We start from the raw sequence: 26,013 nt of genomic DNA, 5'->3' as shown, positions 1-26,013 counted from the left end.
CCAAGCTCTTTTTTAGTGTATTGGAAATCACTACTGACTTGGTTTATTCAAGGTCAAATTCAAGGGCTGGTGGAAATGATTCCTTGTATTTGAACCACAGTGGAATTAGAAATATCATAATGTTCTTTCAGAAAACATGTGCAGCATGGCTTTGGAGTCTGAGGCCCATGTTGAATATTTACTAAAAATTGCATCTGAATTATATTCTGATACTGGATGTGAAGCTGTTTGCTTTTGCAGGTCACTTGCAGCAAATGAACTAAAGATTAGTATTACAGTTACCTTTCATTACGTATAAACCTTTTTTTTAAATAATAAAAATTGTGTGTACTAAAACTCAAGCAAGTCTTCTCTCTATTCTTTTATATGAAGGACAGATGTGAAAACTATATATGGCCATTTATAGTCTATATACGATGCCATTCTAAGTAACTAGATATCAAGGTTTCATAATTCCTGTATTGTGTGTGAAAATTGGTGTACATTTTTAATCAAGCCTAAGGAAGAAACCCACAGCATTAAAGTTCTCAACCTTTTTCTCTTTATTGATGATTTTCTTGAATCTGAAAAAAACAAGCATTCTGAAATGTTTTACTCAGAATTTTTGATACGTTTTAAAGTTGTCTGAATATATAAGAACGTTCATCCACTTTTTTTTTTTTTTTGTTTTCTGAAATGCAAGTATGCATTTAGGTTTGCAGGAACCACTTGAAGGTGGACCTACAAACACTCCCAGTAAAATCACATCAATTAAACAGAAAAATCTTCCAATCTTGTAATTTTGACAAAATGATGGATATAGTATGAGTTTATCATGATGATGTCTGAATAGAAGCTATATTGTGGACTGCAAGATAGTCAGCATAATTTTTAAAGCTTCTTCTCTGTGCTGAAGCATTACAGCAGTCAAAGAACATGATTCATGTAAGGAGTTTGCAGGATGAGATTCTTAGTGTGAATTTGCACAGCTTAAAAGTAGGTGAAAAGAGGTAATGACAGCTGTAGTAATTGCTAATTAGATTAGTGCTGTAGGTTTTTTGGATGCATGTTTAATTAACTCAGCAATGACTGGTTGCATGTAATTAGCACAGTATTTTGCAAAATCAATCAATGTGTTAATTGGATCAGATTTCTCAGCGTTTAAAAAATCCAAATTAGGAATATATTTTATCCAGGGCCTAAAGAGATTTTGCTCTCTGGGCATAATGATTACCTCTACAAGCAGAACACTGTGGATTAGAAAGGTGAGGGGTGTGATCCATATCACTATATGGATGCTTTCAGAAGTAACATTATAGCAACAGACCGTAGTTGTGTCTGCTCAGAGCTTGCATGTGTTCTATAATGAAAGCTTTTCCAAAGCAGCTATGCTGATAAGTGCTGCTAACGTGATCTATTTTAGAGCACTCCTTGTGCAAACCTACTTACAGAACAAGACTTTAGTTGCAGAGCTCTCTGAAAATTCTAATCAGTTCCAAGCAGTTTCTACACTTCTGCCCTTTTATTTGTCCCACTGTCTCTTTTTCAAATGGGTGTGCTTTGTGTAGAAAATAAGTGAAGTGCTGGTTTTTTCCTACTGCTTTAGCAAAATAAATCTTCAATCCATGCTATTCCTTTAAGTGTGGATTTAACGCAACCAGATTTAATGCCTGTAAATACATCAAATACCAGGTTTACATCAAACTTTTATTAAATTCTGCACAACCATATATTCTAGGGAAAAGTCTCTGAAGCTGCACTTCACGCTGTGCTTGGTACTTTTTTCACCGCCTATGAAACATTCACAACTAACCCCATGGCTCTCAGCTGACTAGCTTTTACTAGCAGGTGGTGAAATTGCTTGCAGTGCTTTCTCCTAAATGTACTCATTCGCTCCTTGCTGCAAGAGCAAAACAAGACTCCTTACTCAGAAGCTCTCTGCCAGCTGCATAATCATGCTGAGCTGGAAGGGACACCAGGGATCATAGAGTCCAACTCCTGAGCCTGCATAGGATATCCCCAAAAATCACACCAGAGAGTGCCTGAGTGCACTTCTGGAACTGTCAGGCTGCTGCTGTGACCACTTCCCTGCAGAGCTGTCCCAGTGCCCAACCACCCTCTGGGGGAAGAAACTTTTCCTAATATCCAACTTCAACCTCTCCTCACACAGCTTCAGGCCATTCCCTTGGATCCTGTCAATGGTCACCACAGAGAAGAGATGAGTGTCTACCCCTCCCCTTTCCTTCACAAGGAAGTTGTCTTCCAAAATGAGGTCTCCTGTCAGTCTCCTCAGTCAGGCTGAGCAGACAAGTACCTCAGCTGTTTCTCATAAGTGCTCCTTCCCTCCAAGACCCTTCACTATTTTCACTGGCTTCTTCTAGATGCTCTCTAATAACTTAGTATCTTTCTCATATTCAGGTGAGCAAACCAGCCCCCAGCACTGAAGGTGAGGCTGTCCCAGCTCAGAGCAGAGCAGAACAATCCCCTCCCTTGCCTGGCTGGTGATGCTGTCCCTGGTGCCCCCCAGGACAGGGTTGGCCCTCCTGGCTGCCAGGGCACTGCTGACTCACATTCAGCTTTTCACTGACCAGGACCCCCAGGTCCCTTTCCATGGCAATGCTTTCTCACTTTCTCTTGTTGAACTTCATATGGTTGGTGATTGCCCAGACCCCTGATTTGTCAAGGCCTCTCTGCAGGCCCTCCCTGCCTTCAAGGGCATCAACTCCTCTTGGTTTTGTATCACCTGGGAACTTGCTTAGTATCCCTTCCAGTCCTACATCCAAGTAATTTATGAAGATGCTGAAGCACACTGGGCTGAGGATGCAGCCCTGTGGAACCCCACCAGTCACAGGTCCCCAGCCTGATGTCACCCCATTCACTGTAACCCCTTGTGCCCGTGAGTCAGGTGCTCACCCATCACATGATGTGTTTATCCAGCTGTGTGCTGGACATTTTGTCCAGAAAGATCCTGTGAGAGACAGCATCAAAAGCTTTGCTGAAGCCTAAAAAGATTACATCAACTGTCTCTCCTTGGTCACCTGGAGGTGTTACCTTGTCATAAAAGGAAATTAGGTTTGATAAGCAGGACTGTCTCCTCATGAAGCCATGCTTGCTGTGACGAATGACTGTGTTGTCCTTCAGGTGTATTTCAATACCCCTCAGAAAAATCACCATAACTTTACCAAGCACTGAAGTGAGACTGATAGGACCCTGTGGTTTCTGTCTTCTGCAAGATAAGTTCTTTGTCCTGCCCTTCTTAAAAACCAGACAATGTTCTCCAACTTCCAGTCAGTTGGGACTGCTCTGGATTCCCAAGACTACTCAAAAATCATTGAGAGAGGCTTTGCAATGACATCACCCAACTCTGTGAGGATTTTCAAATGAATCTCATCTCATAGATTTGCAGGGATCCATCTGGAGCAGCAGATCCTGCACAATGCACTCAGAAGTATCTGCTGTGCCAGATGGTGCATTTCTAAGAGGTGTGGAACTGGGGCTACTTCAGGTCCTCCATCAGACACTTTACCAGTAGAAACAGGAAACACTGCTACTGAATTATAAATATTTTGTATTTTCTGTTGTGCTAAACGTAACTCCTTAAATATCTGGTACGTAACCGCCAACTTCAGCTCACCTGAAATCATTCCCTGACAGCTGTGCACAATCCTTCTGCTCAAGTGAGAAAGAATGGGGATGAAAAGACTCTGTAGCTGGCCCTAATGCAAGAATATTGATAAAAGGTTAACTATCTTTATTGAGAACAAAATTTTCCTGTTTAGAGCACCTCAGGCTCCATGGCATCAGCAGACTGCATTTTCACTTGAAAATTAAAAATTAACCAGAAGCTAAATACTACTACTACTACTACTACTACTACTACTAATTTAACAATGATAATGGTAATGAAAATAAAAATAATAATAACAATTATAAAAATAATAATGATAATTACAACAATAATAAATAAAAAAGGACAAGCCCGATGCTTCTCTAAGGTTTTTCTGAGGCATTTTCATTTTTCCTGGTTTAACTACTGCTTTCACTAGTCATTTAATCTGACATTCTGCTGGTGGCTGCAGCCCACAGTCAGAGTGTTCAAACTGAGCAGGCATGTAACTAAGCTGCCTTCTGAACAAGGCTGTATCTCCTGAAGCTTTTTCAAACTCACCTCACTGCAGAGATGTGGAACATTCAACAGTCTGTTGCCCAGCCTGGTGTTTAGACAGCAACTCTTGGAGGAAGAGAGTCATTAGAAGAACTAATACTAGGACATCTGCAGATGGACACTATCTGAGCAGAACTCCTCACACCACTGAAGTGCCTAAGATGAAAATTAACTCCCTAAATTAAACTGCCTGTCTACCTTAGCGCTCGCTTATCTATCTGGGCTGCAGGATCAGGAGATTTCACCATGTCTACAATTGAGGCAGGCAGATTAGAAACCATACCATGTCTTTGATTTTTCTGGCTATTAAGTAAAAGAGAAAATGGAGCCTGAGACATATTTTCCTTTAACACCTACAGCCTCATCCTCAATGTCATATAGCGACTTGTGGGCCACAACAGGTTTTGTTTCAGCATGCTGTTTCTCTGACACAGACTTTTTTCTTCATGATGTAGATCTTCATGACACCAAGAATTCTGCTCCCATTTTAGACTTTACAGCTGTCTCCTATGTATGTCACCAACGTTTACAAGTGAGCAGTGCAGTGCTGCTGCAGAAATGTTGTAGCAAGAAATTTTAGAAGGACCCAGGAAACTGAGTACTGCTGAGAAGGCTGACTTCTCAGCTCAGTATGTATCTGTGCACAGAAAACGTCCCTTCTGCATGTTGGTCAAGGGGCACAGTCGGGCTAAAAATGAATCCTGGATAACAGCCTCAAGAAGGCAAGGGGCTTGTAAGCTGTAAGAACCGTGGGAGTCACAGTGCACACCTCTTTCTTGCATGTGTTCCCCATAACAGAGCCTCAGCTGTTACTGCACATGGCTTGATTTTAGCAGGCTGATTTAATATTTACAGAGTGCCAATAAAATTTATAGGACGACAGCTGGTGGCTCCTGTGGTAATTTATAAACAGCAAGAACAACACAACACAGACATCAGAAAATCCAAGAGGAATTCTATGCCATTGTGCAATATTCAGCATTGAAAAAGGTGAATAATTTTGCAGACTTCTAATGATCTTTCTGTAATATATCCATATTGGATTTTATTTAAACCCATATTATCCAAAGCTAGGACTCCCATAGGTATGTTTTTTCACACAGAATGTAGTTAAACACAAAGACTCATTATCAATCTATCTAGATTTGATATTCTGGCAAAAGAGTCAGGTAATATCTCCAGGTCAAGACTTTTCAGTTGGGAAGTCCAGCACACAACTGCCTGCGTTTCCTCCTGCAAAGTGCCTTCTCAAAAAAATAACAACCAAAAAAACCATTAACCAAAGGGGAATGCTGTGCTATGACTAAAAGAAAAGACCACTGCCCTTGTTCCATAACCTAGGTTTACATCCCATTTCTGAATAGAAAAAAATATAACCTGCCTGGCAGGACTACAGGTCTAAAGACTGGCCATTATCTGTGTACCACTGCAGAAATGCAAATGCTTCGTATTCAAATGGAAGATAATATTACTGACTGATTCTTTTTCATTCTGTATCTGGATTGATTCTTTTTCATTCCATATCTGATTCCATATCCATATGGATATGGATTCATATCCATATCATACTATTATTCTTTTCTTATACTTCCATTTTACTTCCCAAGAACATGGTTTCCTTTAAATTTCTTGATTGTTTTGTTTTGGTTTTTTCCCTATCAAAATGAATTCTTCAAATCAGTGAAAAATTTTCACAGCTTATTAGGTCTTTTATATATAGACATAAATATATATTAACTTTGTCATGGAATAGAGTCAGAGGCTGTTTTTTGTTATTTTTAAATATTTATAAAAGAACAACTTCAGTTTTTCTTTTCCCCTTTATAATAGACATATTAACAATCCAATTAATAAGTCCATTATTTTCAGTGTTACCTGCTCCTACTGACATATACAGATTGTTCTGAAAGATTTGATCTTCTCTGATCTGATCTTCTCTGAACCTGGAACATGCTTCTTTCTTCTTCCAGACAACCTCCAGTTTCTGCTACAAATAGAGCAACTTTAGATTGAAATGTTAACAAGTGCCCTGTGTAATATTTTTTTTTTTATTTGTCTTGCTGTTGTTGAGGTTTTTTTAGGTTTTTTTTTTTTTCCCTGTGGAATAATCATGTTATGATTAAGTTTTAGGAAGAATCTGATCAGTAATAAAGGTGACTTTTCGGCATTGGTAGTCTTCACAACATTACTCTTCATCTATTTCATCCATCATTGTGAAGGAAAACTGCTCCAGGGTAAGAGCCCATCAATTTACAGTGGGAACTATGCCATTCAGACAGATGGGGTACTTTTAGGTAGCCAAAAGACCATATATGTTCATCAGCAATGGGTGCTTGAGGCATGATTCCCAGCTGGGAACACTGAAAATTTTGTCTGTTACAAGCTGTCTGTGGCTCTTACCCAAAGGTAATCCCTTGCAGGTCTGAATTATCTTTTTAAAATGATGACTGGTTTCTGTGGACAGGTAAGGATTCTATGTGAGCAAGGGGCACAGCACAGCAGGCGACCTGAATGTCGTAAAAATGTTCCAACTGGTCTGAGCTGATTGAGGCAAGGATGCAAAGCACAGAATTACAAGAGCAGTTCTTCATTCATGAGCATGAAGAAGTTGTGTTTAACAAATGGTTGTGTTTAACGAATGGCTCTTATCCCTTTCATGCATTTATAAACAACATGATTTGACCACTCGCTGCATAACCCACATTTATGCTGCTATTCTGGAAAACAGCAATAAATCTAAGGTGTCACCATCCAGCTGACTCTTTCTTGATTTAGGTGTCCCGGGAGTTAGTGTTGCTACAACCACCAATGCCAGATAACAGCAGGGTTTTGCCAGATGTGTTGAAAGTACTGGGATTCTAATGTTATCTTCATAGTCTAGAGGCATTTTTTTTCTTCATGGGTGGCTTTATGATTCTGAGAGACGAGCTAGAAGATAAGAGGTCCTTATCTGCAAGGTGGGGGCTGTTCTCCTCCTTGGGGGGTGTGCTCCTCCTTGCAGTGAGCTGGGGCCTTTCACTTATCCCGTGAAACCATGGTTATGTGGTATACAAGGTAAAGCAAGTCTCTCTTAAGGAAGCTAGTGTTATTTTATACTATTAACTTCAAGCTATGAGGCCTAGCTGGGGCAGGTGCCAGATTCTCCTAGGAGCAGCCTGGAGACTTGAGGCAGAAGCCTTGTCTGCAGGACTAATTTTTCACACGGATTGCAAAGGGACGCTGCAAAAATGAAGAACGGAATAGGGCTCAAGCTGACTCAAGTCCGTGGCCGGGAACGAGCAAGTCACAGCAAGCTCCAGCCCTGGGCAAATGCGGCTGATCGGGTTTCCCACCAGGCAGGGTAGGCCACCCCCCCAGAGCGGCTCCTCCAGCGCTGCACACACTCAGCATACAGGCCCCTGCCGTGCCGGCCGTGTGCCCGCCTCTCGCACAGGAGGCCAGACGCCCACGCCCCGCGGCCGTGAGGGGCAGCCGGTTCGCCTCGGGCGGGTTCCAAGGGCGGCTCTGCCGGCGCCGCTCCCTCCCTGAGGGGCGCGGTCCCGCCCGCCCGCCCACCGGGGCGCTCGGAGGGCGCAGGCGCGGCTGGAGCGGCGGAAGCCCACGGTTGGTTCCGCCGCGTGCCCGGGCGGGGGGCGGCGCGCGCGACCCCCGCTGGCCCGGGAGCGGAGCCGCGGGCGGGCCGGGCTGGCGGGAGGGGCGGGGGGCGGCGGCACCGGCACCGGCATCTCCATCTCCTCGGGCACGGCCCCGCCGCGGCGGGCGGGCTCCTGCGGGGCTTCCTCCATCCCTGCACCTCCCCTCCAGCGGTGCTGTTGTCTGTGGAGGGAGTTGGGTAGGGAAGCCCTGGGCAGAACTGCGGGGTATCGCCCCAGCTGTGAAGTAAAGAAATGGTGCCGTCGCTTTTATGCAGGTCCAGGGTGCTGGTTGCCCTGGAAAGGAGGAGGAGGGTCTTCGCTGGTACTGAGGTGGTAGTAGGAGAAGCACGAGGTTTTGATTAGCTGTGTGTTCAGCAGCGCGCCTCAAGGAAATGCAATGGCCTTGGCGTCCCTGGGTTTCACACTTTCATTTCCCAGCTCTAGTAGTTAGTCAGATGATACAGCAGGTCTTCGTTCGCCTCAGACTGGTGATCCAAACAGTAATGTTCTTAAAGTAAAGTGCATTATCTGTCTACAAGTGGTTGTTTGGTCAGCAGTGGGTGAAGATAGATTTGATGGGCTTGTGATAAAGAGGGTGCGTGTGTTAATGTCAAGCCACGTCCCTCTCCAACCCCGAGTGACATTTTTTATAAATGAAGTAGTTGTTTGCATGTATGCTTTGCTAGATCCTATCAATGAAAAGTAACTGGGTGGGAATGTCTTGCCTACCTCAACAAACCTGTCAACAGCCGCCTAGCAACTGCTTTGTGCCAAGGTCTCTGCCGCAACCATCCATTCTATAAACACGAGAAATGCCAGGTGTGTGGGAGTTCGTCATAGCACAAATATGCTGTTGCTTATGTTAACTGGCTATTCTGATACCTATTTTTTGTTAAACAGAAGTGTTGCAAAAAGCTTAATGGCAATTCTATTCTGACATGTGACTTCCTTAAAATCTGGTTTGTAAAATAAATTCAGTTAAATGGTTCAAGTCCACCTTGTTTATTCCCATTGAAGTGTATTTTTTGTTTTAGTATCAGTAGTCTTTGGCAGTAATTATTTAGATTTCAGGAAGGTCACTGGTGTAAAAATGCAGTGGGATCCAGAAATTGGGGAGGGCTGTTGATTGTTGTTGCCTTGCCCTAGTTATCACAAATATTATGAGAAGTGGGCTCTCTTGTGTTTCTACTCTCTGTTCTTTTTTCTGACTTGCTTAGGATACAGCCTTTTTAGAAAGTGGTGTTTTTTCCACTCTCAAAATGTGTATTATGGTGCATAGTATTGTTCAGTTTGTGTGGAGTCTTAAAATTGTCTTTCATGGCAAGCAATACTTGTTTAAGGACTTGTGAAAAAAGTTCTGCAAGTCAGATTTCAGAAGACATACTTTTCTTAAGAAGCAGGGCTACAGTGAGGCACAGTTTCTAGTTGTGTATCAGTGCAACACCCATGAATGTGCAGGAAACAGGATGTCCCCAGAGCTGACTGTTGTGGTTCATAGGCTGAGAAATTGAGTACTGCTCATGTTGGGTGTATTTATGAAATACACTTTCTAAATATGTTTTGGGACATTCTTGATGCAAAATAGTATACTTTTTATTTTTCTAAGGTTGCATTCCAATGAGTCTATTAAAGCAATTTCACCTTAACATTTATGGTTAGCAGAAAGCTTTCTCATTTCTTGGAACTAACTTTTCACCTGCCTTACTCATTCTGTGGTCTCAGTATTCTGTGGATGTCACATGAAGAGTCATATTGCAGGTGATTGTAGTGAACAAAATATTGAGTTTATGATACCATTGATGGAACTGCGCAGAAAGAAAAGGGTTAGGAAAAATGCTGCCCAGGCATCCTGCAATAAATGTATTTTTTTTTTGGAAAGGCAAGAACAATTCTCAATAACGTAGGAAAGACTCGGTCATGTTTTGGTGCAGCGGAAGCTTTTCATAGGCACAGCTACTGTTGGCTTTCAAATGATTTGTATTTTAGTTATTTATTTAGAAGAAATAGCTATAAATTAGGGCATAAGGGAAGAAAACCTCAAAAGCTCTAACATTAGTGCTTTGTATTTTCTCCTAAACTATTTAATCAGAAAATTACTTTGCTTGGAGAATTTCATTGCTTGTATGAATCTTGAATGTATACAGATATAAATCACTTAATTGTTTCTCTCCATTTATTTGTTGTTAATCTTCTCATAGAGTTTTTTCTTCGCATATTGTAGTTTTTCTGATCAAAAATTATGAATTTTGAAGAACAAAATTATATGAGATCAGTCGTATTTGAAAGAGTAATACATTCACTTTGTGATTTAAATTTTAATCTAGTACTTCCTTCCTCATTATCAGATTTTGAAGCTCTTACTTTTTCTTTATTCCTCACACTTTATATATTTGTGCATGGTACATAAACCAAGAGAAGGAGGGGAAAAAAAATCACTTTGCCAGAGTAAGTCAATATATTGACATCATTTATTTGCTATGGCTTCTGAAGTATAATGAAAAATATAAAACTTAATTTACAATTATAGGAAACAGGAAACAAATGTGTTTAACTGAAACACATTGGTAGTACTGCAGTTTTACACAGACATTTCTCTTTTAAATATATATTAAACTTTTGAAATGACCTAGAACTGAGATTTGAGATATGCTAGTTAGAATTAACGTGTCTGTTTGGATACAGCTCTACTCAGTAGGGTGGGGTTTGAAAAGCAAAATAGAAAGTAACCTGTTACATGCTGCCTTTCAAACAAATGATATTGGTTGTTTGCATATCACACTTTCAGGAGATACAGAAGACAGATGAAAAATCACTCTGTCTTGAGAGTGACGTCTGCATTTGTGTAGTTCTTGCTTCATTCTGGATTTTGCCATCCAAGGTATGTTTTTGAGCATGGCTGAGGTTTGTTTTGGTTTTCTGATTATAAAAGTGAATATGGTCATGCAGGCAAAAGTAAGTTACTGAGGGATAAAAATTTGGAATGTATTTTCTTGATAGGCATTCTTACTGTTTTCTCCTGAATCCCTTTCACTGCTTATTGCTCACGCATGGTACAAGTAGGTCGCTCAGGAGCAAGTATTTCAGTAATTATATCTCTTTGTTTTGTTTGTTGAGCTGTTATTCTGAGGAAGTGCTGTGAAGTCATGGAATCTCTGCTGCTCTGGTAAGATGGAAAACAGATGGATTCCTCAGTGGTCAGCAGTGTTTCTAGCTGCATTTGGTTTTTTTGACCTCTATATTTCTGTTAGTCTGCATGATTTTCCCTTTGTAAATTCATGGTGATTACTCCCAGTCCCCTTCTTGTCCTTCATGTGTTTGAAAGTAATTTCCAGGATTGTTTCCTTCACCTTCCCAGGGACCAGGGTGAGCCTAGTAGACCTTTAGTTGCCTGGCTCCTCCTTCTTGTCCTTGAAAACAGTATTTTCATTGACACTTGTTTTCTTGAGTCCTCTGGAATGTCACCCATCAGCATAAAACTTCCAAACTTAGTTGAGAATGACTTCACAATGACAAAACCAGCTCTCTCAGCACTCAGATTGGCATCTCAGCAGGTCAAATGGAAGTGATAGGTCCAGTTCACTTAAAAATTTGTTAATCTGATCCTCCCTCGCTCAGAGTAAGTCTTTTGTTTTCTACACTTTCCCATGGGTCTCAGGGACCTGGAATTCCAGAAGGCAGGTCTTAACCATGAAAGAGCAAAATAAACAAGGTGCTTTGACATTTTTGTATGATTTTGATACTTTCAGCAGCAGGCTGGTGTTTCCTCTCTAGCCTTCCTTATGCTGCTCATATACCTGTACAAATCTCTCTTGGAATTTCATATCTCTCACCAGATTCAACTCTAGGAGGACCTTGTTTATTGACCTATCCTAGTGTACTAAGTGGTGTTCCTGTGTCAGTTGTGCGCACACACTTGGTGCAGCACCACTTCACCTTGGTTTGGTTGGTTATAAGATCTCTATTTTCCCCATCATCCTGCATCCTTTGCTTGTGAAACGTGACCACCACCTTCCTGTATCATCATTCTTTGTTTAAGCGTTCCCCAAGCTGATTAACCAGCCTCTTGGCAAAGATGCTGTCACCCATGTAATTTCAGGTGGATCTTGTTTCCCTTCACCCTCAGTTTTTGAGCCTTATAGGAGGTTCTATAGATGTAAATGCTGCACAACCACTTGCTCATTTGCAGGATCTGTCTGCTTCTCCTCAAGTTCTTCCGCTTCATCAGCAGCATGAATGAGATATCACTTGTCCACTAGACTTTGGCCAGCACCCTGTTAACTGTGTAGTCATGCTTGGTAAACTCCTGGTCTCCCCTGGCTGTGTCCATGGTGCCTGAATGGAAGAGCAGCTAAGGGTAATAGACTAAGGGCCAGACTACTACCAGCCTCAGTAACAGTCAGTCTGTGGTATCCAGGACCCAGGCCCCTGGCAAGCAGCATACTTTGCCAGGTGACAGGTTGGGCCAGCAGAGGTGTCTTTGTCCCAGAAGCAGGGACCCATTGCTGTTCCTTACCCCATGCTGTTCCTCATACCCAGTATGGGTACTGCTGCAGGACTCAGGCACAGAGGCTTTCTTGGACAGAGCTTTCTGTCCATGTGTGCTGCCAGGGCTCAGAACCTGCTCTCTAGATCAGAGCTGTAGGCAGAGCTGTCCTCCTGGTGCTGGAGCTCAGAGGCTTGACATGTCTGGCTTGACAAGCTGAGGCTCTCTGTCTGCTTCTCCTCTTGTGGTGGGGGTTTCTGTGGCTGCAAGAACTTGGTGGGGATCTGAATGATACTTGAATGGGAACACTGTTACGTTAGAAAATAACAAGCAAAGGGTGATTATAAATAACACAAAGGAGAAGTGTGGAAAAATGGCAGCTTGTTTGAGCCTGATTTTGATTAGACATCTAAAAGAAGAAGAAGAGAAGACCATGAAATTTGTGAATAGTATTAAGTAAATTTTGAATGCATTTGAGGACAGTCAAACATGAGACAAATAAGCAAAACCCTTGGAAACAGAAATGTTTGATAAACAAAATTTTAGTGGAACAAGTAGGAGCTGAAAGGAATGGAAAGAAACCATCAGAAATGGAACAAGATTCCTGAAGCATAGAAACTGGGGAAACTAACAGGTAAGAGAATAGATTGGGATTATGTGTGCATTTCAGTAATAAAATATGTGTATGAAAGTAGTCTGACAAAAAAATAACAGTAATAATCCCATCATAGTTGTGCTGAATAGTGGTTTGGACTTAGTGCTGTGTTGTTGAGATTGATTTATGAAGTTCAGAAGTTCACATTGTAGGACTTGGTGAGGTTTCTTCAGTCTAAAACAAAAAGGAAATCAGCCCACTAAAGAGTAAGGATGGAAACCTTGATGTTTTAAATGTGATTAATAGAAAATGTTTCATTGTGTGATATTTTTAATAATCTGTGTGAAAGATGTCAGGGTAATTACTCCTTTCTTGGTTGGTTTGCTGTTAATGTCATGAAGGACGTTTTTTAAGCAAGGAAACCCTGAATTCTTGGTGATGTTTTTGACTATTTTAGCATAAAAGCTTTAAGAAAACAACCATGAAATATGGGGGAGACCGTAATAGATAGGTGGGGTGAATCTTTGTGGAACATAAATAATTCCCTATATTTCTTTCTTGCTTTACAACCTTTTTACTTTGATGAAAGAGTTTTCTTTGCTGCTGCCACCTGATTGACAGTTGCTGTTTTACCTATTGCTTACTAGTTTTCCCAGGTAGTGGTTTTACTTCCATCTTGGTGATAAATGTTGCTTCTTAGCCAGATATATCTAATTAATGAATTCATAAAATGTTTTGCATGGTGCTTAAAAAATATATGTGAAATGTTTTTAAGTTTTTATGTAATTCCTTAAATCAACAGTTGATAGGTTTTTTTCTTTCTTACTTGAATGTACGAATTTGAATGTATGAACCGTATAGGTTGCACTATGCTAGTTAATTTACTCTTTTTAAAAAAATAAAAAATTTATTTATCTCTTTAGGATTATCGTCCTGGATTGTGACAATTTATTATCTGTTTGTGTTCAATGGGGCAACGGATTCACTTTGTGGTTGACCCTCAGGGTTGGTGCTGCATGGGCCTAATTATCTTTGTCTGGCTGTACAATACAATCTTCATCCCAAAGGTCATCCTTTTTCCTCATTATGAAGAGGGAAATATTTCAGTTGTGGCAGTTTTGTGTAAGTAATTTTAACTTTTTTCTACTAATAAAATAATGCCTCTACTTAATGTACCTTAAAAAAAATCCTATCAGAAAATAAAAACTAGGGTGAAAGTAAAGACAAAAGGTAAGATAAAGAGTAAATGTAGTGGATGCGTCTTACGTTTTTGTGTTCTGAGAAGCTGCAGCATTTCATTTTGCAAGCGTTATTGTAGAACTTGTTTTTGTGGAAACTGGTGAAAAGGCTGAATGTAGCTTTCAGGTCCTGTACTTAGAACTTGTTGACAGGATTTCAGGTTCACATCTGCGAGTGCCTGTCAGAATTTGGTGTGATAGTAGTGATGACTGGCAACAAGCTAAATTTTGTTAGTTTTGTCATATGTCCCTGTGTGGGTTAGCTCATACAAGTTTGGCTCATAGGTTTGCTGGGGAAAAGTCTTGAATTATGGCTGGAACAAACTTCAAGGTGAAGATGCACTATTGGGAATATCTTCCATATGGGGGCTTTGAGGTGTGATATGATTGGTGCTTGTGTGGTAAGATGGTGGAGGAACTTCTGAAAAACAGTAGCATGGTCATAGTAGCACCTGCTGGTGCTATCAGAACTGTTTGCTACTTTTTTAACTCTATTTATTGGGGAGTACTTAATGCTGTGTACTTAATATCAGAAATATATCTGGAATTGAATGAGGAGGCTGAGTGTTTTCCAGCTCAATTCTGAAGCATCTGTATTTTTTGATACAGCGTACTTTGCACATATGGAAAAGTCTAACAAATGCTTATTTATTTTTTTAGGTTATTACTTCTGCTCATTGTTTTGTATAGCTTCGTTATTTAGAGCCTCAGTAGCAGATCCAGGAAAACTACCTGAAAATCCAGAGATACCGATTACAGGTACATTAGCTTGATTCTATGTAATTGAATGAAAGTTATTTTACTAGCCTCAAAATAATTAGGAATAAATTTGTCTTTGTGAGACTTATTGGAAACCATGATCTGTCCTTGCTGAATAAAGTTACTCTGTCACTGTTTTAAAGTTGTAAATTTCTAGCACTTTTCCTTGTGTAGTTTCAAAACTTCTTTTTCTTAAACTTATATTCTACCAGAAATTCTACCATTCTTCTGTTATGTAGGACCTTCTGCTAGAAATTTTTTCCACAGGAAGATTTTTTTTTGCATTCTAGACTTTGAAACATTATTCATATACTACAAACTTGATAATATTTAATGAAAAATGTTTATCGATAGCTAGCTATTTTAATTCTATATCTTTTGTCTTAGTAAATTTATATGATGTTGAAAATGGTGTTGGAAGGTGGTCCTATACTGGTTTTTACCTGTGTATTTTTTGCTGGTTTTTTTCCAGAGTCTTATGATTGTATGGGCTGTTAACAAAAAACATAAACCATGGTGCTAGTTACACTGCATTTCTATAAAGTAGCGACTTAATCGATCCTTTCTGTCCTTGCAAATTTATCCCATAATTCCTGTATGGTATCCAATGCTCCAGAAGTTGGAGGAAATTTAAAACCTTAATGATTCTCCACAGAGAAGGACAGTATTTTTATGAACTGTTGGGAGCTATTATCTAATGCATAGAGCTTTTACTTAGGAGTTTAGAATGGAGTAGGGCTGTTAAACAGCAGGAGCTTTGTCACATTAACAGATAACACTTCATGAATGAAGAAAATTTGTCCCATCCATGAGGCTGAATGCTTCAGTCTTGTCTTCAGATGTAGTGAATGCCCAGAATAAAATTTTGCTCTCTCTTCCTGATGTTACTGAAAATCTAGGATGATGTGTTTGGAGACATGATCTTTTTAGCCTTAGTGCTGATGATATGATGTGAATGAAGTGGACAGTTTATTGTAGAAAGGAGTGTATCTCCCTGGGAATCAGATGTCTCACCACTAATTGCAGAAAATCTCATGCCAGTGTTCTTTCTGCTTCTGGCGGCTGATCCTTTGATCCAGTAAAACATCAGGTGTTTCAGACTTGGGTTCTGGAGTCAGCAGTTTTGCTGCAGGGGGAGCAACCTGGATTTTGCAAACTGACGTGGAGAATGGAGACCCTCGCTAGTTACGCTAGTTAGTTAGAAAACTGGAGTTTTCATTTACCTTCAAATTACCAGGAGCAGTGCAAATTCCCTTTGCACACAAAGGATTTTTTCTAATTTAAGGTATCTCTTTGCATAGCTCTCCAACCTTTGCGTGCTCCATTCAGTCCATACGGCAGTCATGCTTAATAAGTACTTCTGAAGGTGAAATGTTTAGGCTAGGTCATGACTTTGATATTTTGATTTGGTGCCTGATATATCTGGGTATTGTACTTCTGGAGGTAGTGCTTCAATTGTCTGGTGTGCGCTAGGCTGACAGGAGGATACATTTTTGCATAGTATAAATTGTGTTAAAAATGAGTTAGGGTGTTTCTGAACTCTGTGGGTATCTACCCTATTAGTGAGTGACACCTTTGCGACACTGGATTTATGCAAACAGATTGTAAATCAGTTTCCATCTGTCGTTATTACTAGTTTAATGATCTCAGATATTGGGTTTCTTTACTTCCAGTGTCCAAATGTTATTTTGCAGCAAGAAAGACCCGATTAGAGCTGCCTGCAGGTGGCTCAGAAGTGCTAAATATAACTTTAGTTTGTTTACATTGGGACAGTGTTTTACAGTATAAGATTTCAGAATGTCCTACTGTAAATATGAAGCTTTTTTTCCTTTTTTTTCCCTCTGTCCCTGAGATATGAGAAATTTTTGTGCCTCAAAAAAGATTGTTTAGGTAGAAACAATTTGAACAGTCAAAGTATTTCTCAGTCATCCACCTGTTTTCCTTAAAAACAGAAAATATATGCTTTTGTGACTGGAATTATTTCAGTGTTAATCTTATTGTTTCCCATGTGAAGATGAAATTTTTGAACATATGATTTGAATTTTGCTTTTCAAAGAATTCCTCTAATTTGGGTGGTGCATTTGAGATAAATAATAGCCAAGCTGAGCAATAGTACTCCTAGTACCTTCAGCTACTCAGTATCTCTGGATATTGGCTTTTAAAGAATCTCACATTAGTAATTTAAAAATAGTATATATTTGTATATACAGCCCTATCCTTGATCTCTTTCTTTGCTTGTCTTATATGTAAAATTGCATGTGGTGATATGCATGTTATTAAAATGCTTTGAGATGGAAGATGCTCCTGAAGTGTTCACTGTGTGTCATCTTTTAGTTAGCTAGCAGTAGCAGTATTTCCTCAGGGGATTCTGGAATAGCAATGAGATTGTATCCTGATTCTGTCTAGCAGATAATTTTTTTCGCAGTAGAAATGTAAGGAAATAATTGAGTAACAGTCTTCCTTGTCTGAATCACGGGTTTCTTCTGTAATAATTACTTTGTAGAAATTTATAGGAAGAGAGGGCATTTTGGAGACAGAAACTGTCATGGAGTAGCAGTAATATCTTCCAGTTTAATTAAGGTCACAGTGGGAAGAAGCTTTTTATGTGGTGCTTATCCTTCTCAGATCATAGTAAGATTTGTTTTTTTAATTAGAGTTACAAGCATACAGATTTATTATGAGTACACATTACTGAGTTTAAATCTCTCTAATGTGTCTACATTTTCACCTAGAACGAGAACATTGGGAGTTATGTAACAAGTGCAATGTGATGAGACCAAAGCGTTCACACCATTGCAGTCGCTGTGGACATTGTGTGAGGAGGATGGATCACCACTGTCCATGGTAAAATCAGGACATTTCTTCTAATTATCTACTGTTTTAGTGAATCATTCTGAAATTTGTGGTCTTGACTGCTGCTCATTTTTCCTGTTTTTTCCCAGTAGTGCTTAATCATTTAGGCATATAAAGCAAGGAAATAATAAATTTGAACTTTCCTATTTCTACCAGTAAAACTCAGAGTAAGTGAAAATAAACATTTTTTTAAGAAGTTCTGAGTTTTAATTTTTACAAGACAAACTGCAGAGTACAGAAATGATGTTGGGATTCTCTTACGTTGGTTTAGCCATTTTTCAAACTACCTTTTTTTGTCAAGTTTTTCTACTTCAGAGAATAGTACTAGTATAGTGCTTTTGTCACTCTGGTTTAGCTTGTTGTCTGTGCCAGTGCTTGTATGAATTTGCATCCATGTAATTTTTGATCTTGTACTTAATACAGATAGAATCCTTGTGTTTCCTTTGCACTTTTCATGTTGGAGTATGCAGGAGTTTCTGAGTATGGATGCCTGTATTGTCTTCTGTGCCTTTGGTTCATTTTTAAGTCATATTTCTTTGTTACTGGGTTAGCCTGTGATCACATTTATTTTAAAATATTTGTTTGCATTTTTGCACTCTTATAGTTCACAACCTGTGAAATGTATTGAGTAGCAGAAGATAAGACACATTACTGTGAAATTTCACAAACTTTCAAAAACCATTTTATTACTAGAGTTTTACTTAAAGTTGCAGCAGTATCTTTGCTATATACAAATACAGAGAACTGTGTCTCCTGTTCTAAGCAAAGATCTCAGTAGTGCAACCTATGCTTTAAGCTGTGTGCAAGGGATCCAGTAGTTTGCTCCTTAAGCAATCATAAAGTTTTCTATTCACAGTATCATAACTTTAGTATTTGTATTTCTGTTTTTATATATGCACACTTTGTTTCTCTACAGGATTAATAATTGTGTTGGTGAAGACAATCACTGGCTGTTTTTACAGCTGTGTTTCTACACCCAGATCCTTAGTTCCTATACGCTGATACTTGACTTCTGCCATTACTACTACTTTTTGCCTCTGAAAAAAGAAAACTGGGTAAGAACCTATTTTCTCTGTGAAGGGAACAAATAGTATTGCATTGTAATTTGTGTTGGCTTTTAGTTACTGCACATTTTTGGTAGCTCAGTTTCACTCTTAGTGAAGAGAGTTCAACTAACTGTATGTTACTAAGTAAGCAAACTGATTTATGGTAAGTAACAAAATATTTTTATGAAAGGGCATATGAGTTCTTTGTGTTAAAAACACAACATTAGTTCTCTTAGGAATATAGGAAAGGAGGGAAGAACCAGTTAGCTTTCTTTGGAAGTGATTATCAGTACTGGAAAGAGTTAAGGTAACTACTTTAGATGTATTAAAATTTCCTTTTACTTTTTCCAAAGTAGATTTATGCAGACTATATATCTGTCCTAATATCATGTTTTAAAAAACTGGTTTTTAACTGTTTTTTAACTGCTTTTTTAAGAAAGAAGAAAAACACATGATCATGGGGAAAAATATACATTGGTTTTGTAGCAGTATTTTCTGTTGCTTTGAAAAGGTTATGTGGGTTAAGGGAGAATTAAGTTTGGCTTGTTTCATGTGGACTTACCAACTGGAGTAGAGTAAAAAATCAAGGACTTCCTTCCCCTATGAAACTTACATTGTAAAGCTGCTATCTGGTGCTCATTTATGCCTATTATCTGTAGTATTCAGAATATTGAAGATGGTTGCTTGAAATTTGCTCAGTGCTTGAAAGTTCTTTCTTTATAAGAAAACTGTTACGCTATCTTGTTTATGAAGAACCATAAGAACTTCTAGCTTAAATCTAAAATGAGCTTTGTATTTGTACTGGACTATAACAAATACAAGTACACGGAAGAGAAAAGCCTAGAAAACAACTTTAAAACATTTTTTAAATTAGGTAACATTCCAAATGTCATAGGAGAGTAAGATCATCTCAGATATTACACCCTAAATTTTGTTGAGATTTTTTCCAAATACTGAAGTGCAGAAGATTTTTAAATTCTGTGTCGATGTGACACCCCAGCATGCTCTCTGCATGTCATACTCATGTTTCCAGGCTACTGAAACCTGACCCTACACTGTGGGTAAGACACAAAAAAAAAAATTTCCATTTTTTTGAACAACTAAAGTTTGTCATATGATTTTGTATCCTGTGTTATATGAGAATTTCACAAAGTGAAAAATTCTGCTTCTGGAAAAAGATGCGATGTAGTCTTCCAAACTTCTTATTTGTTCCTGTGTCAGTCTGAACTGGGTGTGATGTTCCCATAAAAGTGTATGTGAAGGTGATGTGGTAAAGGAGAGCTGAAAGTGTAGGAAGACTGTATTACTTGGTTAATCCAAAACTGATAAAAGTGCTGTATTCAAATTCATAAATACCAAGTTTTTATTATGTAGAATGTTCCAAAGCTGAAGATTTTTATAACTTGTTCTTGAAAGAAATCGTATTCTAAAGGAATTTAATTATTTTTTCCATATACATCAATACTTCTATTTAAATCATTAAAGGGATTTTAGAAATATCAAACAGAAAATAATTTGCTGTCTGCTTGGAGTATCTTTCCATAGGCGCTAAAACAGACTTGTTAGCCTCTAATAGTATGTCATGGTAGGGTATTTCCTTTTTATTGTGAATATTCCCTGAATGCATTGTTTCATGTAATTACACTGTATTAGGTAACATGCCAAAGTTCTGTCTGTTAGCCTTGCTTTTTAGAAGTAGTGTGAAAAGTAACCAAATTATTTGTTTGTGGGTGGTCTGTGCAAGAGAGGGAGATGGAAATCATGTTTACTTCAGATACTTTACAATACCTAAGGAGGTGATGGTAAATAATTATTGATAATGATAGTTCAAAAAAAAGTGTGAATATGTATAAAACTTGTTCTTGCCAGTATAACTGGATTCATTTGAAGTTGTTTGGAGAGAAGCCTAATTTTAATGCTCCTGCTCCTTTGACAGGTGACAGGTTAGAAGGCAGAATACATGTGCAACAATTATTTTAACCCATTTTAATGTGTTTCCCTGAAGAGGGGATCAGGTTCTTGTATTTGCCTGCCTAGGTTTACAGAGAACTGTGGAAGAAATTGCTTACTTTTCTCTGTTTAGTTAATTTCCATATGTGAACACTTCAAATGGCACTCTTCCTTTTACAAAGTGGATCTGTGCTATAGTATACTGTATTCTGTGCCCCAGAGAGGAAAAATATGTTTATACAATATAGAAAAACCGTAGACGCAGCAGGTCTGGGCTGTTAAGACCTTTGTTAAGTACAGTGTAACACTAAATAGTATTTATCTTTCTCAGTTTTTCAGCTGTAGAATAGGAGAGCACACAACGAAGTAGAGAAAACTAAAATAGTTGTCATGCTTAGTCAACATATCTGCCTGGAAAACAACACCAGAATTCCATGAAGCTGTTTTTTTTTAAAGTGCTGCTAAGGATGTGATGCTCTATAGATTTGTGCCACGGAATAATTTGTCAGAACTATGTCTTTTTGACACCAAAGGAACAGGACTGATGAAAACATTGGCTTAGTAGTAGTTAGGGTTTTAGGCAAGCATTCTGCAAGATTCTTTTTATCTCCTTTATATCAATTAAAGTTGAGGTACCACAGCATTCCAGAGAGCGCGGTACCTTCGGCCTTTCATAAAAGCACAGTTCTTTGTTGAAATTTTGGCTGTAACTGGGAGCTTAAATTTTCTAAATTTACAGGGGCTAGTGTTTAGAACAGATTCAAAGAACTGGATGATTTTTTTTTCCAAACAGCCATCTGGAATAAGCTTATTCTTGCTCATTAAAATACTTGTGAATTTTTTGGCAGTGTGCCTTCATCTACATTTTTATTCTTCAGATATAAAGTAGTACAAAACACTGAAGCTGTAGAATTAAAATTGCTTTTAGTGCTATTGTGAAATGATAATTTTATTACAGTACTGATTAATGCATTATGCAAATTTGACCAGCATGTTAATATCACTTTCCAAATTTGAATTTGTGGGTTTTTTTTAAAGGGTCAAGAAAGGATACCCCAAAAATTTTAAATTAACTATTCTGAGTTGAGGGTGAAAGCTCTAAAGGTAATGGAGGAAGCTGTTTCTGTAGAGATGCAATCTTTCAGCTTCGCCTCTTACTGCAGAAAATTGCTTCATAGTAGTCTTGGTTCTCGTAACATACACTGCCAGAAAATTTAAGTTATGGTTGTTACCTCTGTTTGTCCAGCAGGAGGAGTGCAATTACTGCTAGAAATAAAGGAGATGATAGTTAAATTGATTATGTGGGATAATAGCACAGGACAAAATATATTGTTTGAATAAAATCAGCATATTAGTTCTTCTGCAGGCATTGGTGATTTACAGAGGTTAACACAGGAATATTCTTAATTTTACATCTTCATGATAAAATGTCAGGAAGCCTGTATATTTTAGGAAGTAGTCAGTCTTCTGAATAGTGAGATGAGAAGGACAAATACTAGACTTACCACTACATAGTTGTTCTCTCCATGGCTGTGCTGGCATGGATTCTAGATACAGCTGGTCAAATTGCAAAAGTAAATGCTTTGGCAGTATATTTTACCTTATTTATAGAAGGCTTTTAATCTTTTAAGCAAAAGGAATTCTGCTGATACATTCTGTTTGCTAGAAATGTTGCTACAATAATTGTCATAGCCAAACCTCTTAACATATAAAAACCTAGGCCACTTTGCTCTGATTTAGTTTTATTTTGTTCCTGTTTCTGCAATTACAAATCATTGTCTTTGCTTTGGAAAAGGATTTTTTGCAGTAATATTAATATTATGCATTGACTAATATTAATGAAAATCTGTAAATATGTATCATCCGAAGTCCATTTATACAGTAAAGGGAGTCTAAAGGAAACTTTTTCTCTTAGAATCACAAAACTATGTATCAGACAGGAGAGATTTATAAAATGAAAAACATCAAAATTTTTCTTCTCAGCATTCTGCAAAACCGACCCAACCCTGCTGTCCTACACTATGGTTGTAAGGACAGTACATTTATATTGAATTAAGTCCTTCCTCTTTCTTTCTACAAAACCTGCAGTCTGCATTTTTTAGTTTGCTTTCTGGAAAGCCTGGCTTTCTTTTGTATTATGCACTACTTTTGCGATACCCAAGTCAACAGACTGACTTCATTTACAACTGAGCACAGACAACCAGGTTATCATATGTTACACAAAATATTGTTCACCAAGAGAAAAGAGGGCTTTTTATGTGTTTTCTTGTATATTAATCTCTGTATATGTCATATTTCAGTAAAGAATAAAGATTGAATAAATAAATCTTCCATTGTAAATGAAAAATTATGAAGATGATCTCTTCTGGAGCAGATACAGTAGTTCTGTGTTTCTTGCCAAAAGCCCTGTCCTCAGGACAGTGTGCTGCTTTAAAGAAATACTATAAATCCTTGAAAACAATGACACAATAATGCATGTGGCAGGGACTTGTTATATGTTTTTAAGCTTTTTTTGTTGTTCTTGTTGGTAGGGGACAAAGAGAGTTGAAGTTGGAAGCATTGGTCTTATAATGGACTTCAGTCTAGAGCTGGACCCATTGTGGTTTTTGACCTCTCTCCTGTATGATAGCATAAAGCCATGGTAGCTGTTGTTCTAGTCAGTGGTAGCGTTCATTGTAGGGGTTATCTATAGTGGTTGATGGTTACAAATGAAGATGAGGCATGTTTTCTGCTGTGGGGTTGAGGAAGTCTCTTGTTTATCTGTCCCAGAGACTTTCTGTAGAATGTTTTGGTATTGTCTGTTGAGATAAAGATACCAGAGCTTGTGGTTTGTAGTCCATTTTTCAACATAATCCTATAGACCTACCCAGTTTTGTGACAAGTTCTTATTGTTCACATTTCTACGCATTCTTATGGGTAACTAAGAATCCTTGCAGTTTTACGGGATGGATAGAAGTAGCAGCTAAATGGAATTTAGAAACCTTTAGAACAGGCAGCAGCCGATGGGGAGTGCTGTGTGGTGTGGATAGGACAAGTAGAAAGGCAGTGGCAGCAACCCATGTGAACATGAAGTTTTGGCAGACCAGTTAGGCTGTGGAGCTGACATAAAGAAGATTAGAAAGAGGCTAGGTGAAGGAAAGCTCTCATGTTGTTAAGAATGTGCTTTCAGCATCTGTGCCAAGGCCATATATATGACAACCAGCCTGGCTCAATGTAAAAAAAAGCTGCTGTGGAACAAAACCCTGTTGTGCTATGATAGCTGAATGTTCATGCACTGGTGATGTCAGCTAATCTGTGTGTATGCTTGGTGGCTGAGTCTGTACAGTTCTTTCTGTTAGCAGAAGTAGCCTGCACCTTAAACTCCAAAATCACACTAACTCAGTACTCACACTGCACTGAGACTGGTGAATACTGTAGAACAGGAGGATCTGTTCAAAACACATTGAAAGAGGGATTGGTTTATTGACTAGTTTTGATTGATTATAGATTTGATTGATTATAGTTTTGATTGGTTTTCTCATCTGAAAAAGAGTTACTAAGTTCTAAAAAGGGATAATAAAACCAACTTGCATTGAGCTTTCATGCAAAGCTGCAGCATCCTGAGTACATTATTATTATTACTATTATTATTATTATTACTTTTCAAAATGGTCTTTTCTTCTGTTTTCATGGAGTTAAATATTTATATTCCCATGTAGAATTGTGTAATTCATTCTATTATTAAAGTCTGATTACCAAAAAACTCACTGCATATACTTGGATTTTCTGTAGAAAAATGTTGTTCTGTCTGTACAGATTTGAGTGCCCAGTATTGATTTCCAGTTCATAATTGCTTAGGAATTAATTTGCTAGGGATGTGGAAAAAGAGAGAGGGTCTATGGGAGGAATATAGGAGTATGGACAGGGAATGCAGGGATACAACAAGGAAAGGCAAGGCCTGTTGGAATGAAGTCTGTTGAGGGATATCAAGGACCACAAGAAAGGCATCTACAAGTATATCAGCAGCAAAACAAGGATTAGAAAGATCCCCACCAATGTGGAGATGCTGCTGAATCTAGATGGGTAATCTGGTGACAGAAGACACTGAGAGGGCAAAGCGAATTCCTTTTTTGCCTCAGACTTCACTGCTGAGGCCATCCTTCAGGAGTCCCAGACCTTGGAGGCAAGAGAGGAAGGCTGGAGAAAAGAAGACTTGCCCTTGGCCACTGAAGGTTTGTTTAGAGATTGGCTAGGCAGACAAAACCACAAATCCATGGGCCTGATGGGTTGCACACACAGGTGCTGAGGGAGCTGGCAGATGTTGTTGCTAAGCCCACTCTGCATCTTCTTTGAAAAATAATGAAGTATTTTACAACTAGGAGAAGTGGTGTCTTACCTTGCTTTTCTTTAAAGCTTTCATTAGGTAATGGAAAGGGAAATAAAGAATAGTATGACTGCTTTTATTATGAGTTGATTTGTCTTTGAATTAACTCATTAAATGAGTAAGAAGCATTAAAAGAAATGGAAATTAGTCTATTTTCTACAGCAGCAAGAAAGGCCAGTATAAACAAGTGAGGGGAGAGGGGATAAACCATTACAATAGTTCAGAAATGACTGTTGGGGATTGTTTATTTTTGCTGCTTAACTAGTGCTTTCTGCTTGTTCATTAAATACTGACTTTCTTCACAGCTTTAGTAGGCAGTTTAAACTTTTTTCCTGGGTGTGTATTTTGGATCTTAATGGAAATTACTTAAATGAAAAATTAGATTTTTTTTTTCTAAACATAATTTGCATTAACTATTCTCTGTTTAATTAAAACCTGGTATCCCTCTTCCTCAAGTTCTAGTGGTTGAACATAAACAGTGTTGGGGGAGAGGGGGAGTTGTTTTTTTGTTGTTGTTTTTTTGGTTGGTTGGGTTTTTTTTTTGTTTTGTTTGATTTTTTCATTCAGTTATCTTCTATATTCTGGTTGTAATATAAAGTTCACTTGAAAGGATTTAATACTTTCCTGCCATGATCTAACTTCTGTAAGTGAAAAAACCGATGAGTATATTCGAACGACAGCTCTGAGAACATAATTATAACTTAAAAATAAAAGAATGGGGTCTGAACTCACAGTACACCTCATGTAACTGCCACGTAAAAATGTTCTTCTGTGATAAAAATAAGGTGCTCTATCCTTTGAAGATATTGCATAACCTTCTGTAATACTTTTTTTTATTTTCTGCTGGTTGAGAATAGACTTTCCAATGCAGCTGATTGAATACATCCATATTTCTGTGTGCCCTGAAGCATCTGTACTGTTCATCCTTATCCAAAGTCACAGTAATC

General features: G+C 38.5%; 1 protein-coding gene across 1 annotated transcript in view; it reads left to right on the top strand.

Annotated features, from left to right (window-relative positions):
• The first annotated feature begins 8,510 nt into the window (after positions 1–8,510).
• The window catches only part of ZDHHC21 (zinc finger DHHC-type palmitoyltransferase 21), a 36,337-nt gene continuing 18,834 nt past the window's right edge, over positions 8,511–26,013 (top strand). The window contains exons 1-6 of the mRNA XM_036403955.1: positions 8,511–8,598; positions 10,565–10,657; positions 13,781–13,979; positions 14,756–14,854; positions 17,587–17,698; positions 18,624–18,762. Coding sequence (XP_036259848.1) covers positions 13,826–13,979; positions 14,756–14,854; positions 17,587–17,698; positions 18,624–18,762 — 504 coding nt within the window. The 5' untranslated portion in view covers positions 8,511–8,598; positions 10,565–10,657; positions 13,781–13,825. The remainder of the gene's footprint in view (positions 8,599–10,564; positions 10,658–13,780; positions 13,980–14,755; positions 14,855–17,586; positions 17,699–18,623; positions 18,763–26,013) is intronic.

The sequence above is a fragment of the Molothrus ater genome, chromosome Z (genome assembly GCF_012460135.2).
Source record: "Molothrus ater isolate BHLD 08-10-18 breed brown headed cowbird chromosome Z, BPBGC_Mater_1.1, whole genome shotgun sequence".
NCBI lineage: Eukaryota > Metazoa > Chordata > Aves > Passeriformes > Icteridae > Molothrus > Molothrus ater.
Note: the sequence above shows the minus strand (reverse complement) of the source record. Positions and strands in the feature narration are given on the sequence as shown.